Raw genomic sequence first — 14,385 nt, forward strand, 5'->3', positions numbered from 1 at the left:
TTCAGCAACATCCCTCATCACGGCTTTTAGCCTCCCACCCCACCCGGTCCAACCTCTGCTTCTGGGCTGCTCTCTGCCCCAGCCTCTTCCTCTCCCAGTCTGCTCTCTTCTTCCTCTGAGCACTCATCATCATCCCACCACCAATCCCCTGACTCAGAGCCTTCTTCCCTTGGGGGTTCCCCAGTTGGTATCTGCCACCACTCCTCTGCATCCAGCCAGTCCATGACATTCTATAATTCTAGCTCCCAGAATTCTTTGGGGAAGCTGTGACTGTTTAAAGCAGCATCAGAGCGCTTTAAATACAGGGTGTGAATGTGGCCTTACAAAGTGTCAGCACTTCTGGCTTTCTAATGGTAGCATAACTAGCTTTGCCTCATGTTGCGTAATTACTGGACCCAAGGCACCTTTTGCTTTGGCCAAAAACTGTATTTCTCCTTGTTTAGCTTCATGGATTCATGGATCTGAGCCATTGCTCAGCATTTTCTTGGGATCTTCCATTGACATGCCATATGTTTGGATTCCATCATTGAAGACAACTGCTCCTTTTCTCTGAGTGGTTCTGTCATCTCCCTCTGAAAAACCTCAAGAGCATGTTCCTTTTTATTTTTCCTCCAAAAAAAGAGCTTGGGTGTTTGGGATAAAACCTAAGCATCATTTCCAGGAGATGATTATGCACTGCTGTACTAACAAAATTCATGTTTGGGGTGCTTCTACACAAGAGCTCTTCAGTGCTGTTAAGACATTGCTTGTTTTGCAAGTAGAGCAGGAAGCAGAATTAAAATTAGGGTTCCATACAGCTTTGGCTGTGCCCTTTCATATGGCCGAAGATGGTTCTATAATATCTTCTCACAAATAAGCTTCTCTCAGCCACTTACCTGGCTACTTCAGGTTTATTGCTTGCAGGTTTAGCTGGTTTTATTGTTTTCTTATTGCTCCTAGTGGGACGATTACTAAGTAATGTCTCCTTCAATAGGTGCTCTATGAATCGCCCCATGTTAATTTATTCTCCCATAAGGGAGTGGCCTTTGCTTCTAGTTACTGATTTCCTCATATCTTTTTTTCTTAATTAAATTTTTCTTTTTTTCCATTTAAAAAAAGGAATGGGGAAATAGGGTTCCAGTAATTAAGAACATAACCTCATGGGGGGGGGGGGTTCTGAAGTGGAGCAATTTGCAGAGAGGCTATTCAAGGGGAAATTACAAGTCACCCAGCTAGGGTCAACAGGAACCAATAAAGTCAGCTGACCATACAAAGAGGAAGTGATTTGTTTACAGGCACAGGAGCCTTGAAAAACATTGGTACTGTTTCGTTGGTCCACGTTGAACAGCCTCAATCTCCAATTCTATTTTAATATTTTAAAACAATCACAAATCATGTCTGGAAAAACATGGGAGGGCACCACAGAAAGCAAGTGATTGGAAAAAAATATATGGATGTTCTATAAAAGGTGGGTGAAGAAAAGAGAGCAATTCCATAGAAAAGGGTTCGTGTGGAAGCATCTGTGGACTAGACAAAGTGAAAATGGAAGGGGAGGCTCCCCACTTCAGAGGATTGCCCCCCAAATTCTAAAGAGTGACAAGGATGGGGGAAGAAAGGTAGTGCACACATTCTTGCTCCCTTTCCAATATTGTTTATTTTAACTCACAATATGAATACAGTGGTACCTCAGGTTAAGAACTTAATTCGTTCTGGAGGTCCGTTCTTAACCTGAAACTGTTCTTAACCTGAGGTACCACTTTAGCTTAAGGGGCCTCCCGCTGCCGCTGCGCCGCCACCGCGCAATTTCTGTTCTCATCCTGAAGCAAAGTTCCTAACCCAAGGTACTATTTCTGGTTTAGCAGAGTCTGTAACCTGAAGCGTCTGTAACCCGAGGTACCACTGTACCTGGATGTAGCATAGTGTACAGCAAATCTCTCAGTGTGATAAGGTGAAGTGATGATTTGGAATACTCAATAAATGCAACCTCAACAGGATTTCTTTGTACATTTGTTTTATTTCTCAGTTTGTTCGAAATGACCTGTACCACAAGAATACGATTTATTTAATTAGTTATTTGACAGTTTTTTCTTTCTTTCAGGAGCAGATAATAGTTGAGTAGTTACTGTTTTATTTCACTCTTGGACTATGACACCCTGCATAGTTTTGCACAGGCTTTCCCATCTTTTCCCCTTTGCTTGTTTTTGGCTTCTCTTAACCATCAAGCCACCAGAGCAGGACTGGCTTTGGACCATATGACTGGCCAAGAAACCTCAGCCACATACATTCTTAGGGTTTCTTTCCTTCCTTTTTTGACAGCTGCTTTAGCATGGTTTCAAAATACGTGTTCGACATTTCTGAACACATGAGTCAATCTGGTTATGAAGAGAGAAGAAAATAACACCCCTTATTTGGCATGAACAATACTGTTGGGTTGTGGTTTTGCAGTTTCTTCATATTTTCACTTCAAAATAATGCTCGCCTTTTTCTCAGGTACAATGGGTGGTGGGTATCACACCATTGATCTGAAGCGATTCCTATCAACTTGGGTGTTTGCTTGCTGGTTGCACTAAAGGCCAGAGACCCCAGAAAGGAATGTGAATGCAAGCAGCATTTGTTGCCTCCATGGCTCATAGGGAGGGTTGCATTTCAGAGCAGAAGACAGTGACCTATGTAAAGCTTTGGGAAGGAGAGAGTACACTGCAGGTTACAGGTAGGCACAGAAGTAGGGTGACACAGCTTCCTGCAAAGGGAGTGGTTGACAGATGTCATGCTTCTATTCTAGTGAAGGCACTTACCTGCATGCCTTGCCCTAAACTAATCCCGGGGTTAGCACTTGGGGACTTCATAACCTACTCCATGGAAGCTACTATTGTCTGAGGGTTTGCAGTTGTCAGAATCCTTCTTGTACCAGTAGTTCATACCTTACAAAATATTTAACTCCTATGTGAAGGACCGGATAATTGCTTAGTGCATGCTTGCACACACACACACTTTCTGCTAGTTCCAAAGGCATGGAACCAGAGCTGTCCCCATATTGCTAAAATCTGAAGCTGGTCTGTGCTATCCACTCTCCTTATAAGATCTAAAGCATTACCAAGTTCCTGCTCTGGTTGATTGCTACTGTCTTCCTCAGATGTATGTTCTATTAAATTAATTTGGAATATGTGGTCTCAGCCCCCTCTACGATTATGGACGGTATCCACATAATGCCTTCCACCTCCACATGGATTTCCACTTGCACAGTGGGACCTTCCCCCCTCTTCTCCCCCTCCTTGCACCCTGCAACCTCCCCAAATTTGCTCTGGAGGGCTGGGGAAACCCCTGGAAGATATTTGGGGGGTTGGTGGTCAGAGGAGAGTGGCAGGACCATGACAACCCTATATCTCTAAGATTAAACCATCTTCAAAATTACTGAAGGTTATGTGGTCTTCACTTAGTTTTTGCCAGTCTTCTCCAACCTGATGCCATTCAGATGTTTTGGAGTACAGTTCCCATCCTCCCTGAAAACTGGCCATTCTAGCTGGGGCTGATGGGAGTTGGAAACCCAAAAATCATCTGGATGGCATCAGATTGGGGAATGTTGGTTGAGAGCGATGCAGCTATATCTCTGATTGAACCAAAAAGGGCACAGTGAGTCATGGACAAGCAGGCTCCATATTGCCTCCGACTTCAGAAAAAATAAACACTGGTACAATATATCCTTGATTATGCAGAGGTGTGGGCAATGCCTTGCTTGAGAGCTTACCAGAATGGCCACAATTGGAGACAAGAGACTGCACTAAATGGACCCTGGGTGTAACCCAGCAAGGCAGTGATTTTATGCTCCAGCAACATAAGATGACCTTAGGTAGGCTATTTGCAAATGAACAAAGTGGTAGTTTTACAAACATGGGAACAAGAAGTATTTGTTCCCACGTTTATTGCATTTACTGAGTCTTCACTTGTTTACTGCCCCAAAGTGGCAATGAAGGAAGGCTGTTTGAAATGAGCATGAAAATGCTCCTCCCAATAAGGACCCATGATTGAGGCCTGTAGTGCCAGGAACTCTTCCTCTGGCCTTTAGCAGAGGAATCCTGCAACCATGCTTTGCAAAGGAGAGACACGGGAACATAGGAAGTCTTGTGCAAACTCAGGTCTATTTGCCCGTAGCCCACTTTGATGTGCAGTGGGTCTCTAGGGTCTAAGCTGGGGGCCTTCCCCATCACCTGTGATCTGATCCTTTTCCACAGAGATGCCAATAAAGGAACTCAGGACCTTCTGCATGCCAAGCAGGCACTCTGCCAGTGAGCTACTCTGGTCCCCTACATGTGATGGCTATTTTGGAGAAGAATGACAATGAATGTTAGCAGGATAAAGAAAGATGGGGAGAGAGGAAGCTACTCTGAGAAAAGGTGCATCCCTCAAAATACTTTCCCCCATGGGTGGAAAAGAAGTAGGGAGCCATTTTGAGTAGGAAACTGGAGCTGTTTGTCATCCAAAAACAAAACTGTCAGGAGATTGTAAGTATGGTCCAGCCCCCAAATCAGTTGCCAACCGCAGGCATCCGAAGGTAGCTTCATGATTACTGTGTTTATTTCTGTCTCATCCTTCATAGTCATGGAAGACCACTTTAGCAATCTGCTGGCTCCCTCCCTACCCCCTTTTTCCCTCTTCAAAATAGAGGACCTTTGGATTAGCATCTGGATGAAGCAGCAAAGTGAATTAGTACAAAGTAAAGAAGTTGAGGCCTCTGTTCTGATTTACCTCAGGAAGCAGTTAGAATACTGCCCAGCCCTCACTTGGCAAATGATATATATTTTTTGCCATCCATACCTTTTATTGCTTTGGTTAGACCTGTTTTCACATGTTGTTTTGACCACTCCCTTTGAAAGTAAAATTCACTTGTATGGTCATCTTGGCTTCAATGCTGCTTCTGCAACAGTGGGTTTAACTCTTGAACTCACTGCTGGATCCCAAAATAACCGTGAAAACAGACACACAAACACATCACCCTCCTGAAAAGCCACAAACCAGTCAAAGCCATCTGGACTTGTGGCTCTGTGGGACTGGATGAGAAGAAAAGTAATTAATCTCTGAAAAGAGGGTTGGCAGCGGCCAAGCTAACTTGGAAGCCATTATTTTTATAAATATAACCTAGAAACCTTACCTCCCCAATCCCTCAAGCACGTCCAATTCTCAGAGCCACTCTCTTACTTATCACTTCAAGCCTGCCATTCAAAACAGGTTTTGGCTCAAACATAAGCCTTGCTAGCCTTGCCTTCCTTCAGCTACATTCAAGCTGGATTCAAGCAACTGACCTCAATGAGAGAGTTGCCACAGTGCGAAAGGAATGTGGAGGCAAAAATTAAGTATCTCCCCTGGGTTGTTTTAGTACTCCTAACATGGCACAAGCCCAGCAGGTGAGCTCTTCTAATTCTTCTTCTCCCCTACCTCTCAGGGAATATATCCAATATTTGGATTTGGAGCTTGAAATCTATTGGTGAGGAAAGACTGGGAAATGCCCTGGTTCGGGATACCTTTTTTTTTTTTTTTTGGCCCACTCCCTGTGATTCCAGTGACCTTGGGCCATGTGGAGAAAGAAGGAAAGGAGGTAGAGGGTTTTCTTTTTCTTTTTAAATAGCACCATGTCTAGGAGGATGAAGGGGTGACTGAGTGACTACAGCCTTGGAACAACAACAAAAAGTATCCAGCTACTTCCCTCTGCATGTTCTCACACGAGATCTTCTCTCTCTCCTTCTGTCTCAAGGACATGTCTCCAGCTTCTCTAGTAACCACCACCGGGAATGTTATGATTGCACATGGATAGGGGAAAGCCAGGTGCAAATAAGCTGTACAATATCACAGGATATCTTACACGGTCAGGCCTGTCCTTTCCAATAAGGAGGGCCTCTATGTACATGTTTTCTGTGTAGCTTGAGCACAGGAGGCAGCCATTCTCGACTTAAGAGATCCCATGATGCTCCTCCCCAAACAGACCACCATCACATGGACCACAGCATTGAGGAAAGGGGTCAAGCTGCGGACCCACTGATGCCCAGATATATTTTTTAATCTCCTCTCACGCCACCATGCTATGAATGTTACAAACTCTTATTTTTCACCATTTTCTGCTTCAGTCCCCACACCCCTTCTCTTAGGTCAAAGAAGATGGGTATGGGCTGCCCTGGATAGTGCAAACAGCATCACTCTTAGGGGCTCCAGACTTCCTTTGGCTCCCTCTGCAAGTGCAAGAGCTTGTTCTATAATTTTCCAGAAAGAAAGAAAGGAGGGGGGGGGGGAGAGTGATGTTGATTAAAAGAGTTTCCTTCTCTGTACACAATAATCTTCAGATGGATGTACAGACTGGCGTGGCTGCCAGATGGATGTTAAATAATTCTTCCATAATAAATGATTGGAGATAAAAGCCAGCTGCCACCTCTGTTTGGTTAGCTCCATGGCCGCAACCTTGGCTTCCAGTTTGCTTCCTGGGCCCTGTCAGACCTTGGCTTCCAGCATTTCTAGGAAGAGTTTGTGCATGGGGACCTTGCCCTGCAGTTTGATGCTATAGAAGTGCTGCACGGCCTTGGCAGCTGTTTGCCGCAGGAGGGGAAGGGTGAGCAGCAGCTTCCCCGCACGCCGTGGTTCCTCATGACGCTGGCTCAGCTCGTAATCCTGGAGAGCTTCGTGGAGAAGGTCTTGGAGTTTCTGCACTGCATCCATGTCCTCTATGTGCATCGAATCTGCAAAAAGACAAGGCAAAACAAACAAACCAGCAAAAAAGTGAGAGGGCAAATCTGCCTGTCCTTTAAGAAGAGCTGATGCACCTTTCTTATGCATATCTCTGTCGTGTGAGAGGCAGCCTTTTCCGTGGCATGCACCACCTTCTAGATGGAACTTCCTGCCCTGGAGGTTAACACATATTCCACCAGCATTTGAGAAGCTTTCTTTGTCTACAAGCCTTTGATTCTATTACTGTTTGTGGCTGCAATCTAACTCCACTTACCTGGGAGTACGGTAAGTCCCATTGCATTTTCTAGGATTTCTGAGTAGACATGGTTAGGAATGCACTTTAAGTTATGGGTTCTTGTATTTTTAGTTTGGGATCTTATGGTTCTTTCTAACGCAATTTTCAGTGTTGAGGCATGGGGGGGGCCCCTGTTTTTAATGTATCTATTTTTCATGATGGAATGTTTTTAGATAGGCCTCTCTACAATGTGCAGCTGCCTCAAGCCAGGTTCAAGCACTGGCTCTGTATCACAGTGGCAGTTTTCCAAGATCAAGGTAGCATTGGAGTTAGTAAAAAATGAAGTGAAACAAACCACAATGCTGGTTAAATATGAAATCGCTACGACCCAGTGATCTGGAAGCTGTTTCGACAACTAGAGGGATATAAAAACTAAAGGAGGTGCTCAGAACATCCTTTCTACCTTGACCACCGTCAGACTGAACCAAAGGAATCATAAAGGAATGTTATCTCACTCTAGTAGTCTAGAAAGTCCCCATTTGGACCACACGTAAAGTTCATGAACCCAATGTCTTTCATGGGCGATGGTGGCCAGATTCTCATGTCCATCCCAGATGGTAACCTCACCTGAATTGGCAAGAGCCAAGGCCTTGAGTGTCACAAACTCTTCCTTCTCCACCTTCAGCTTCTTATACCTGCGCACAAGCTGCAGGATGGCCAGGTAGAGCTCCAGCAGGCCCGTCAAGCGAGAATGTTCCTCATCCATGATGTAATCTTCAGCATAGACCAATTTATCCTCATAGGGTAACGAGCGGTAGACGATACCCAGGATAAGTATCTCCATCCATGCGCTCTGCAATAGGCTCATCTGGTCCCCCAGGGAAAGATTAGAAAAGCCTGGCAGGGCAAGAAGAGCAAGTCAACTTACGTACACAGGCAGGAGACGGTGTTTTAGCACTGCCTGCTCCAAGCCCTGAGGCTCAGAAATCTGGCGGGGACTCTGTTAGGTCACCCAATGATGGAAGCCTCAATATTCCCATGGGGAGCCCTTGGCCATAAACATTTAACCACAGTTCAAGGTAAAAAAAATGCACCTTTGACAAAGTGCTAAAAAAAAGAAGTGAAACTCAATCATTTCACTCACAGGTGTGCCACATTTTAAGAGCCAGTTGCATTTGCAGTTCCACATGGTAAGCCACTTCCTATGTCAGGCATGGCCAAACTTGGCCCTCCAGATGTTTTGGGACTACAATTCCCATCATCCCTGACCACGGGTCCTGTTAGCTAAGGATGATAGGAGCTGTAGTCCCAAAACATCTGGAGGGCCAAGTTTGGCTAAGCCTGTCCTATGTAGTTTGGGTGATTTTAACCATTCCATGACACACATGGATTTTGTAATGGAATACTTTTATTCACACAATCCCATTTGGAATCACCTTCAGCTTGCCACATACCAAAGCTTCCCACTTCCTTTGGAAGCTGCACACATGATTGAAAGAAAGAGTAAAGACTCGGGTGTTTTATTTAAAAGGACTGATCTATGTAATTTAGGTGGAACAGCTGCCCAATAAACCATGTATACTATAAACAAATAAATGCTCTCCCTGTATACTATAAACAAATAAATGTAGAGCTGTGGATGTGTTTCTTTTCACATTTGCTGCCATAGAATAGCATTAAATACTGCCATGTGCCTGGCTATTAATGTTAGGCTTGCTTATACATCACACCAACAAGCTTTGTAGCATTTAATCACAAAAGTCCATTCACAATCCATTAAGTCCATTCAGGCTGTGAACAGAAGGGCCCCCTCCATGAGTGCAACTCCCTTCCAAAAACAGAAGCTAATTCCCTTTACAGGAAAAAAAGTTAGGATCCAAGTCAATTTTTCTTAACAATGGAACTCAATCCAGTTTTATAACATTGCCTCCATCAACCAGAGGATCATTAATGTTACCTTAGGACCCACAGGAACAAACAGCACTTATTCTGACATGAACACCAATTTGGGTACCAGGCAGACCAGACAATGAAAAGCCATGAATGAGAACTGAACAAATTAGAACAAAAAAAATTCCTTCCAGTAGCACCTTAAAGACCAACTAAGTCAGTTCTTGGTATGAGCTGACTTAGTTGGTCTTTAAGGTGCTACTGGAAGGAATTTCTAAGGTGCTACTGGAAGGAATTTTTTTTTTTGTTTTGACTATGGCAGACCAACACGGCTACCTATCTGTAACTGAACAAATTAGAATTAGTAGTATTTATTGAGATCCCCACAACAGAGGAATGCTGTGCTTGAAAACTACTTGGTAAGATCATGTGTGTTGGCAGGAATTTTTCTAGGTGGTGGTGGGGATGCAAAGTACATACTAAATGGGGGTCTGGCTAGTTTCTCACAAAAAAATAAAAAGAATAGTTCCTGTATGTTTTGCCTTATAACTCAGATTCCACAAGTACTAGAAATGTACTCTCTCACTTCCTTTTGTGTGTGTGTGTGAAAACTGGGGATCTGGAGATTATGGTTCATCTGGAGGCAGCGTCACCTAACCTGCCCACCTGCTCTCAAAACTGGAAAAGTCAGAAGGAATCTGGGAGATGGACAACATACAGTCCACACTGGAAAAATGAAATCAGGCATCACAGCCAGTGTGGGAAAGGAGAAAAGGAGATGGGCTTTGTTTCTGTGTGAAACATAAGTGTAAGAAAAGGCCACTTCCTATATCACAAATTTCTTAACGTGCCAAGGACAAATGTCTGTCTACAAGTGATTCAGACATGAGTAAGACACTGGGAGTAGTTTGGCACATGACTATCTGACTCACAAACAGACACAGGTATAAATTTCCCTCTGTTGCAACTTTACTCACAAGAATGTCATGGACATTTCACTTTTGCATGATGAAATTTTCCATTTTCACTCTTGAGATGCTCTTTCAAAATTAGCAGACTCACACAAGAGTCCTGAAGAAATGGGGGGAACTGTTCTTGCTGAGGGAGGGAGAGGATGAGAGTAGAAACACTACTGACAACTGAGCTTCTTCTCAGTATTTCCTGACTCTTCCTAGTCTGTCACAACACATACACATCCTACATATAAAGAAAGCATGGAGACTCAAGCTAGCCCAAAGTCTGCCTGCTCCTTCCACAAAGAGTGGTTTATTTTCACACCTTGGTTACAACCAGGAATGGGGGAGAAATTCATTTTGTTCATTTGGCTTAATGTGAACCTAGATAACACCATACTTTCCAAACCAATATGCAAATTGAAATGCAGTTATCCTTATAACTCACTCTTCAACAAATTTTGTGATGCAGTTCTCACCAAACGTATTTTAGGGAAAACTAAGCACAAAACTGTGCATGTGAGCAAAAATAACTCACAACAATGCCTTATATTAGGCTCTTGCAAAAATGCGTATACTGCTTGCAAAAACTGATAGATTAGGATAAGTGTACCCCAAAATGTGTTTGAGTTTTTAAAGCTTTGCAAACTGATGCAAACCGAATTTGAGATTGGAAAATTTAGAACATGACATTGACAGATTCATCTGTTCCTAGTAACAAACAGGGAGTTACCTAACATTTCTTGCCAAGTGTTGTAAGAGATCATTCTGGTTCCCTTTTCTTCTTTTTGTGCAACTGCTTCACTGCTGCCCCACAGTTCCTCCTAAGCTCATTAACCTTTGACTCACAGATGCTCCAGTCCCTCTAGCTGTGATTTATGCTCAGCAGGATGCCTTTATTCCCAGAGTCCTTTGCTCTGGTACTCGTGCGCCTACATCTGGGCCAAAGGAGCCAGTCACTGCAAGGATCATTTGATTTCTCTTGTTATCAACTTGGCAATTAACAAAAGAGCTGGTGATTGCTGTATTGACTGGTCGGGAGTTCCATTTTTCTGTCTCAGCTATCTCAGCCCAAGGAAGTGAGGGCAGAGGGATGGGTTAGTGGTATTTATTTATCACTACACTATGTTTTGTGTTTGTGTTGCCAGAGGAGGTAAGGGGTGATAATGGCACGGCAGTCCTTGGACATCCAATTTCCCTTATCAGGCCACTGAATAGAAAAGAGGCCGCAGGCCACATTAATTAACAGATACCAATCAGCTGTCACGTGTTGTGTGTGCGTGTGTGAGGCCTGATGGGTAGGAGGGAGAGATCGATAAAGCACTGGGGAGGAGTACCAGAAGAAATAAGAGGACAGCTGAAGAGGAGGCTGGGACATCAGGGACATGAGCTGCAAAACCAACCCTTCTTGGCAAGTCTGAAGATGGAACGGAGCTAGGCTAGACAACCAGGTTGCAGTGCATTGCTGACCACAACCCAGTGCTTTGCCCTGTATATGTCTGAATAACAACAAGCTGCCCTTTTAGCAAGGGAGCTGTGCTCTTCTGTTGCTAATCCACATTTATGTAGCAAGAAAACTATGCTCAGAAGTTCTGCTGGAGACCTGTAAGCTATTCATCGCACTGACTTATTACGGTCAGTTCATTTATGCTTGACAGTGTCCTAATGGAGGAAGGCGCTTCCATTCCCTAACCGAGAATCATCAAAACGAAATAATAATCCAGCCAGTTTAGCAGTTACAGAAGAAGTTCAATCTTTTCTGAGCCAGACAAGCACACATCATTTGAAACAGTGTAAGGGATTAAACATCCCAACCACACAGAACAAGCAGTGCATGAGGTATTTGATCTAGTATCTCAGTGCCTCTTCACTCATTACACTAGGGATTTTAAGTGTATGCCTAACGTGTGCAGCGTGAATGTGACAAACACACACTTGAAAATGTGTTTCACACAGGTATGCGCAACAGAGAACTGTTGATAGTAGATCCCTGCCAAGTGTACACAAACTTCTATAATGGGCAAAGAACACCCTGCCGCTCCAAGTTCACATCCTGAGCATTGTGCTCCACACTGTAGCTGCGACTCCGGGACAAAGCAAGAGCACTTCCTCACCAACTCTGTCCAGAGAGGATGGTGAAATCCTCTTTGTCCGATTCAGACCTGATAGCTGTCATTCATGTTGCATCTCCTTGATATCCAACTGGCTAATGCAAGGTGTTCTATAGGGGGCTGGCATCAAAATCTTCTCTTTTATAACAGAGGGAATTAAACAGTGGGATTCCTAATGCATCTGAGCAGAGAACGGATCACATGCTGTGCAAGAAAACGCTATGCCCGCTGCGGATACTAGACTGTGAGCAAACAATGAAAGCACCGAAGTGCTGAGATCAACGTCCCCCAATCTGGTGTCCTGAAGGTCTTTTGGACCACAATGCCCATCAGACCCACGTGTTGGCTGAGGCTCGCTGATAGGTTCACAGCTCTTTCCCTCAGCATCACCAACAGGGTGGGTTCTTTCATAAACCACAAGGAGGGCTATGAATTCATGGGGTTTCAATTCTGGCTCAGCACTCTTTGAGACCAGTGCTTTTAAGTTAGTAATAAATTATCTGGAATCAAGATAAACCTAAGTCTGTGGTTGACACCAGTTATTCAAGATGGTTTAAACCACAACAAACTATAAGAATGCCAACAGAATAACTACTTGTGAAGGAACTGTACCACTCAGGGAAAAGATCTTGGACTAGTAGTGGAAAGCTCACTGAAAAAAACGGTCAAATCAGTGTACTGTGGGAGTGAAAAAGGCAAATCCTGTGTTAGGAAGAATGAGTGGATGAGAATTAAAGGAGCTGAAAATAAAATGATTGCTACAATAACGCTATTATATAAATCTGTGGTGTAAATGGGCTTACAATACTGCATGCAGATTGGTTGCCCTTTTTCAAAAAGGCACCATAGAATTGGAAGAGGGATAGAATAAGGCAGCTAAAATGGCCAGAGGGTTAGAGCATCCTCCCTATAAGAAAGGAATATTTGGATGATCTGTTGTGTTTAGAAAAAGATGTCAAAGGGGACATATCCGAGGTCACCCAGTGAAAATGATTAGCTCTAGGCTCGGGTCATTTTTTTAAATGCATGCATAACCAGTTTATGGTGATGGCCACCAGTTTATGCATCTTTCTTAAAAATAAAAAAAATTAAACACACCAGAATATATAGACCTATAAATCTATGGCTCTAAACTAAAATGGAGATGGCTAGTATCTCTATCATGCCCTGTTTGGAGGCATCTGAGAACTGATCCAAATGATGGCTGGAGTGGCTAACTTTCCAGCTCCATCAGGCACACATTCCAGAAACATGGAATCTGTCCTGTGAGAACAAGGGTGGGGAAGCTGAAGTTCTCCTGATGTTGCTGGACTACAACGCCCATCATTCAGTCTTCACCATTGGCCATCTTGGCTGGAGGCCACGGGTTCCTCCTCATCCATGTATTAGAAAATTGTTGCATGCGCCACATTGCTACAAATAAAGCACATTACTTCATCCTTTCTTACAGAGAAGCATGCATAAGCTCCTCTTGGCAGTATCCCAGCTGAACTTCACAGATTCCCTCTGAAACCTGTAGTATTTGTACCCATGGGTGTAGAAACCTGTTCTTTTTTAGACATTTGGCAGCAGGAGCTACCAGAATCTTTAGAGAGAGGGGGGGAGAGAGAAGAGAGAGAGAAAACACATAATTTGTGGCAAGTGGAGTTCATAATCTGTTAATTTATTATCATCTCTGTCATCCTGGAGGGCCATTAGCAGCTGTAATAAAGAGAGATGTAATTATAGGATCTGAGGCCACTCTAGACACAGCTGCTGTCACTCCACTAGCCATATTTCATCCTGTGCGAAGCTCTCGTCTTCCCAGCAAGAGCAGCAGCAAAACAGTCACCCAAAGAGCCCCTGTCATCACCCCTCAACAGAAGTCCCCTCTTCCTGCAGGGAGACACAGTGATGGGGAACCAAGGTACAGGTGATTAATGCAGGAAGAAAGGGGAGTCCTGTCCAGAGGGGAAGACAGCCTTGGTAGGGAAGTAATAATATTTGCTGAACACTATTAAAATGTATCCCCCCCCCAATTGCTGAAGAGTGGCTTCAAGCTTAATTGGACCCATGTGCTGACACCACTGAGAGGGTCCTTACACAGTTGTTTGTCTGAGGCAAGTTTAGGAATTAATGCAGACCTGAAAGTTGTGTACATGTACACACATACTCACAGCTTTCAGAGATTTCATTGGACGAAATTAACATATTGCCTTATTATTCAGAAACTTAGGACCTAACTATATTGTTACCCTTAGATCATTCTTCCTTTCCTATCATGCTGTCAACTCACTCTGGGCCTGTCCACACTGAGTATTATTTAGCTATTAATTCACACACCCCATTTGAATTAGCTTTGGGTTTGTCTGCGAGGAGCAACTTTGTGGACTTTTCCATTGCAAAATTTCAAAACAATGGGAAAGGATTCCACAAAATGGTACATCGGCACACTTTGCTTTGAGAAGTAATGGGACAGGATGTGATCAAGTGCTCTCCAGTGAAATGCAACCACAATTTGCACTGTAAT

General features: G+C 43.8%; 1 protein-coding gene across 3 annotated transcripts in view; it reads right to left on the reverse strand.

Annotated features, from left to right (window-relative positions):
* Positions 1 to 1,972: 1,972 nt before the first annotated feature.
* Positions 1,973 to 14,385, reverse strand: part of ESRRB (estrogen related receptor beta) — a 101,112-nt gene continuing 88,699 nt past the window's right edge. For all 3 annotated transcript variants that reach the window (XM_083735690.1, XM_083735689.1, XM_083735691.1), the window contains exons 6-7: positions 7,550 to 7,819; positions 1,973 to 6,698 (exon numbers count right to left, since the gene is read on the reverse strand). In XM_083735690.1, coding sequence (XP_083591816.1) covers positions 6,454 to 6,698; positions 7,550 to 7,819 — 515 coding nt within the window. In that variant the 3' untranslated portion in view covers positions 1,973 to 6,453. The remainder of the gene's footprint in view (positions 6,699 to 7,549; positions 7,820 to 14,385) is intronic.

This window comes from Podarcis gaigeae (genome assembly GCF_964106915.1).
Source record: "Podarcis gaigeae genome assembly, chromosome: 1".
NCBI lineage: Eukaryota > Metazoa > Chordata > Lepidosauria > Squamata > Lacertidae > Podarcis > Podarcis gaigeae.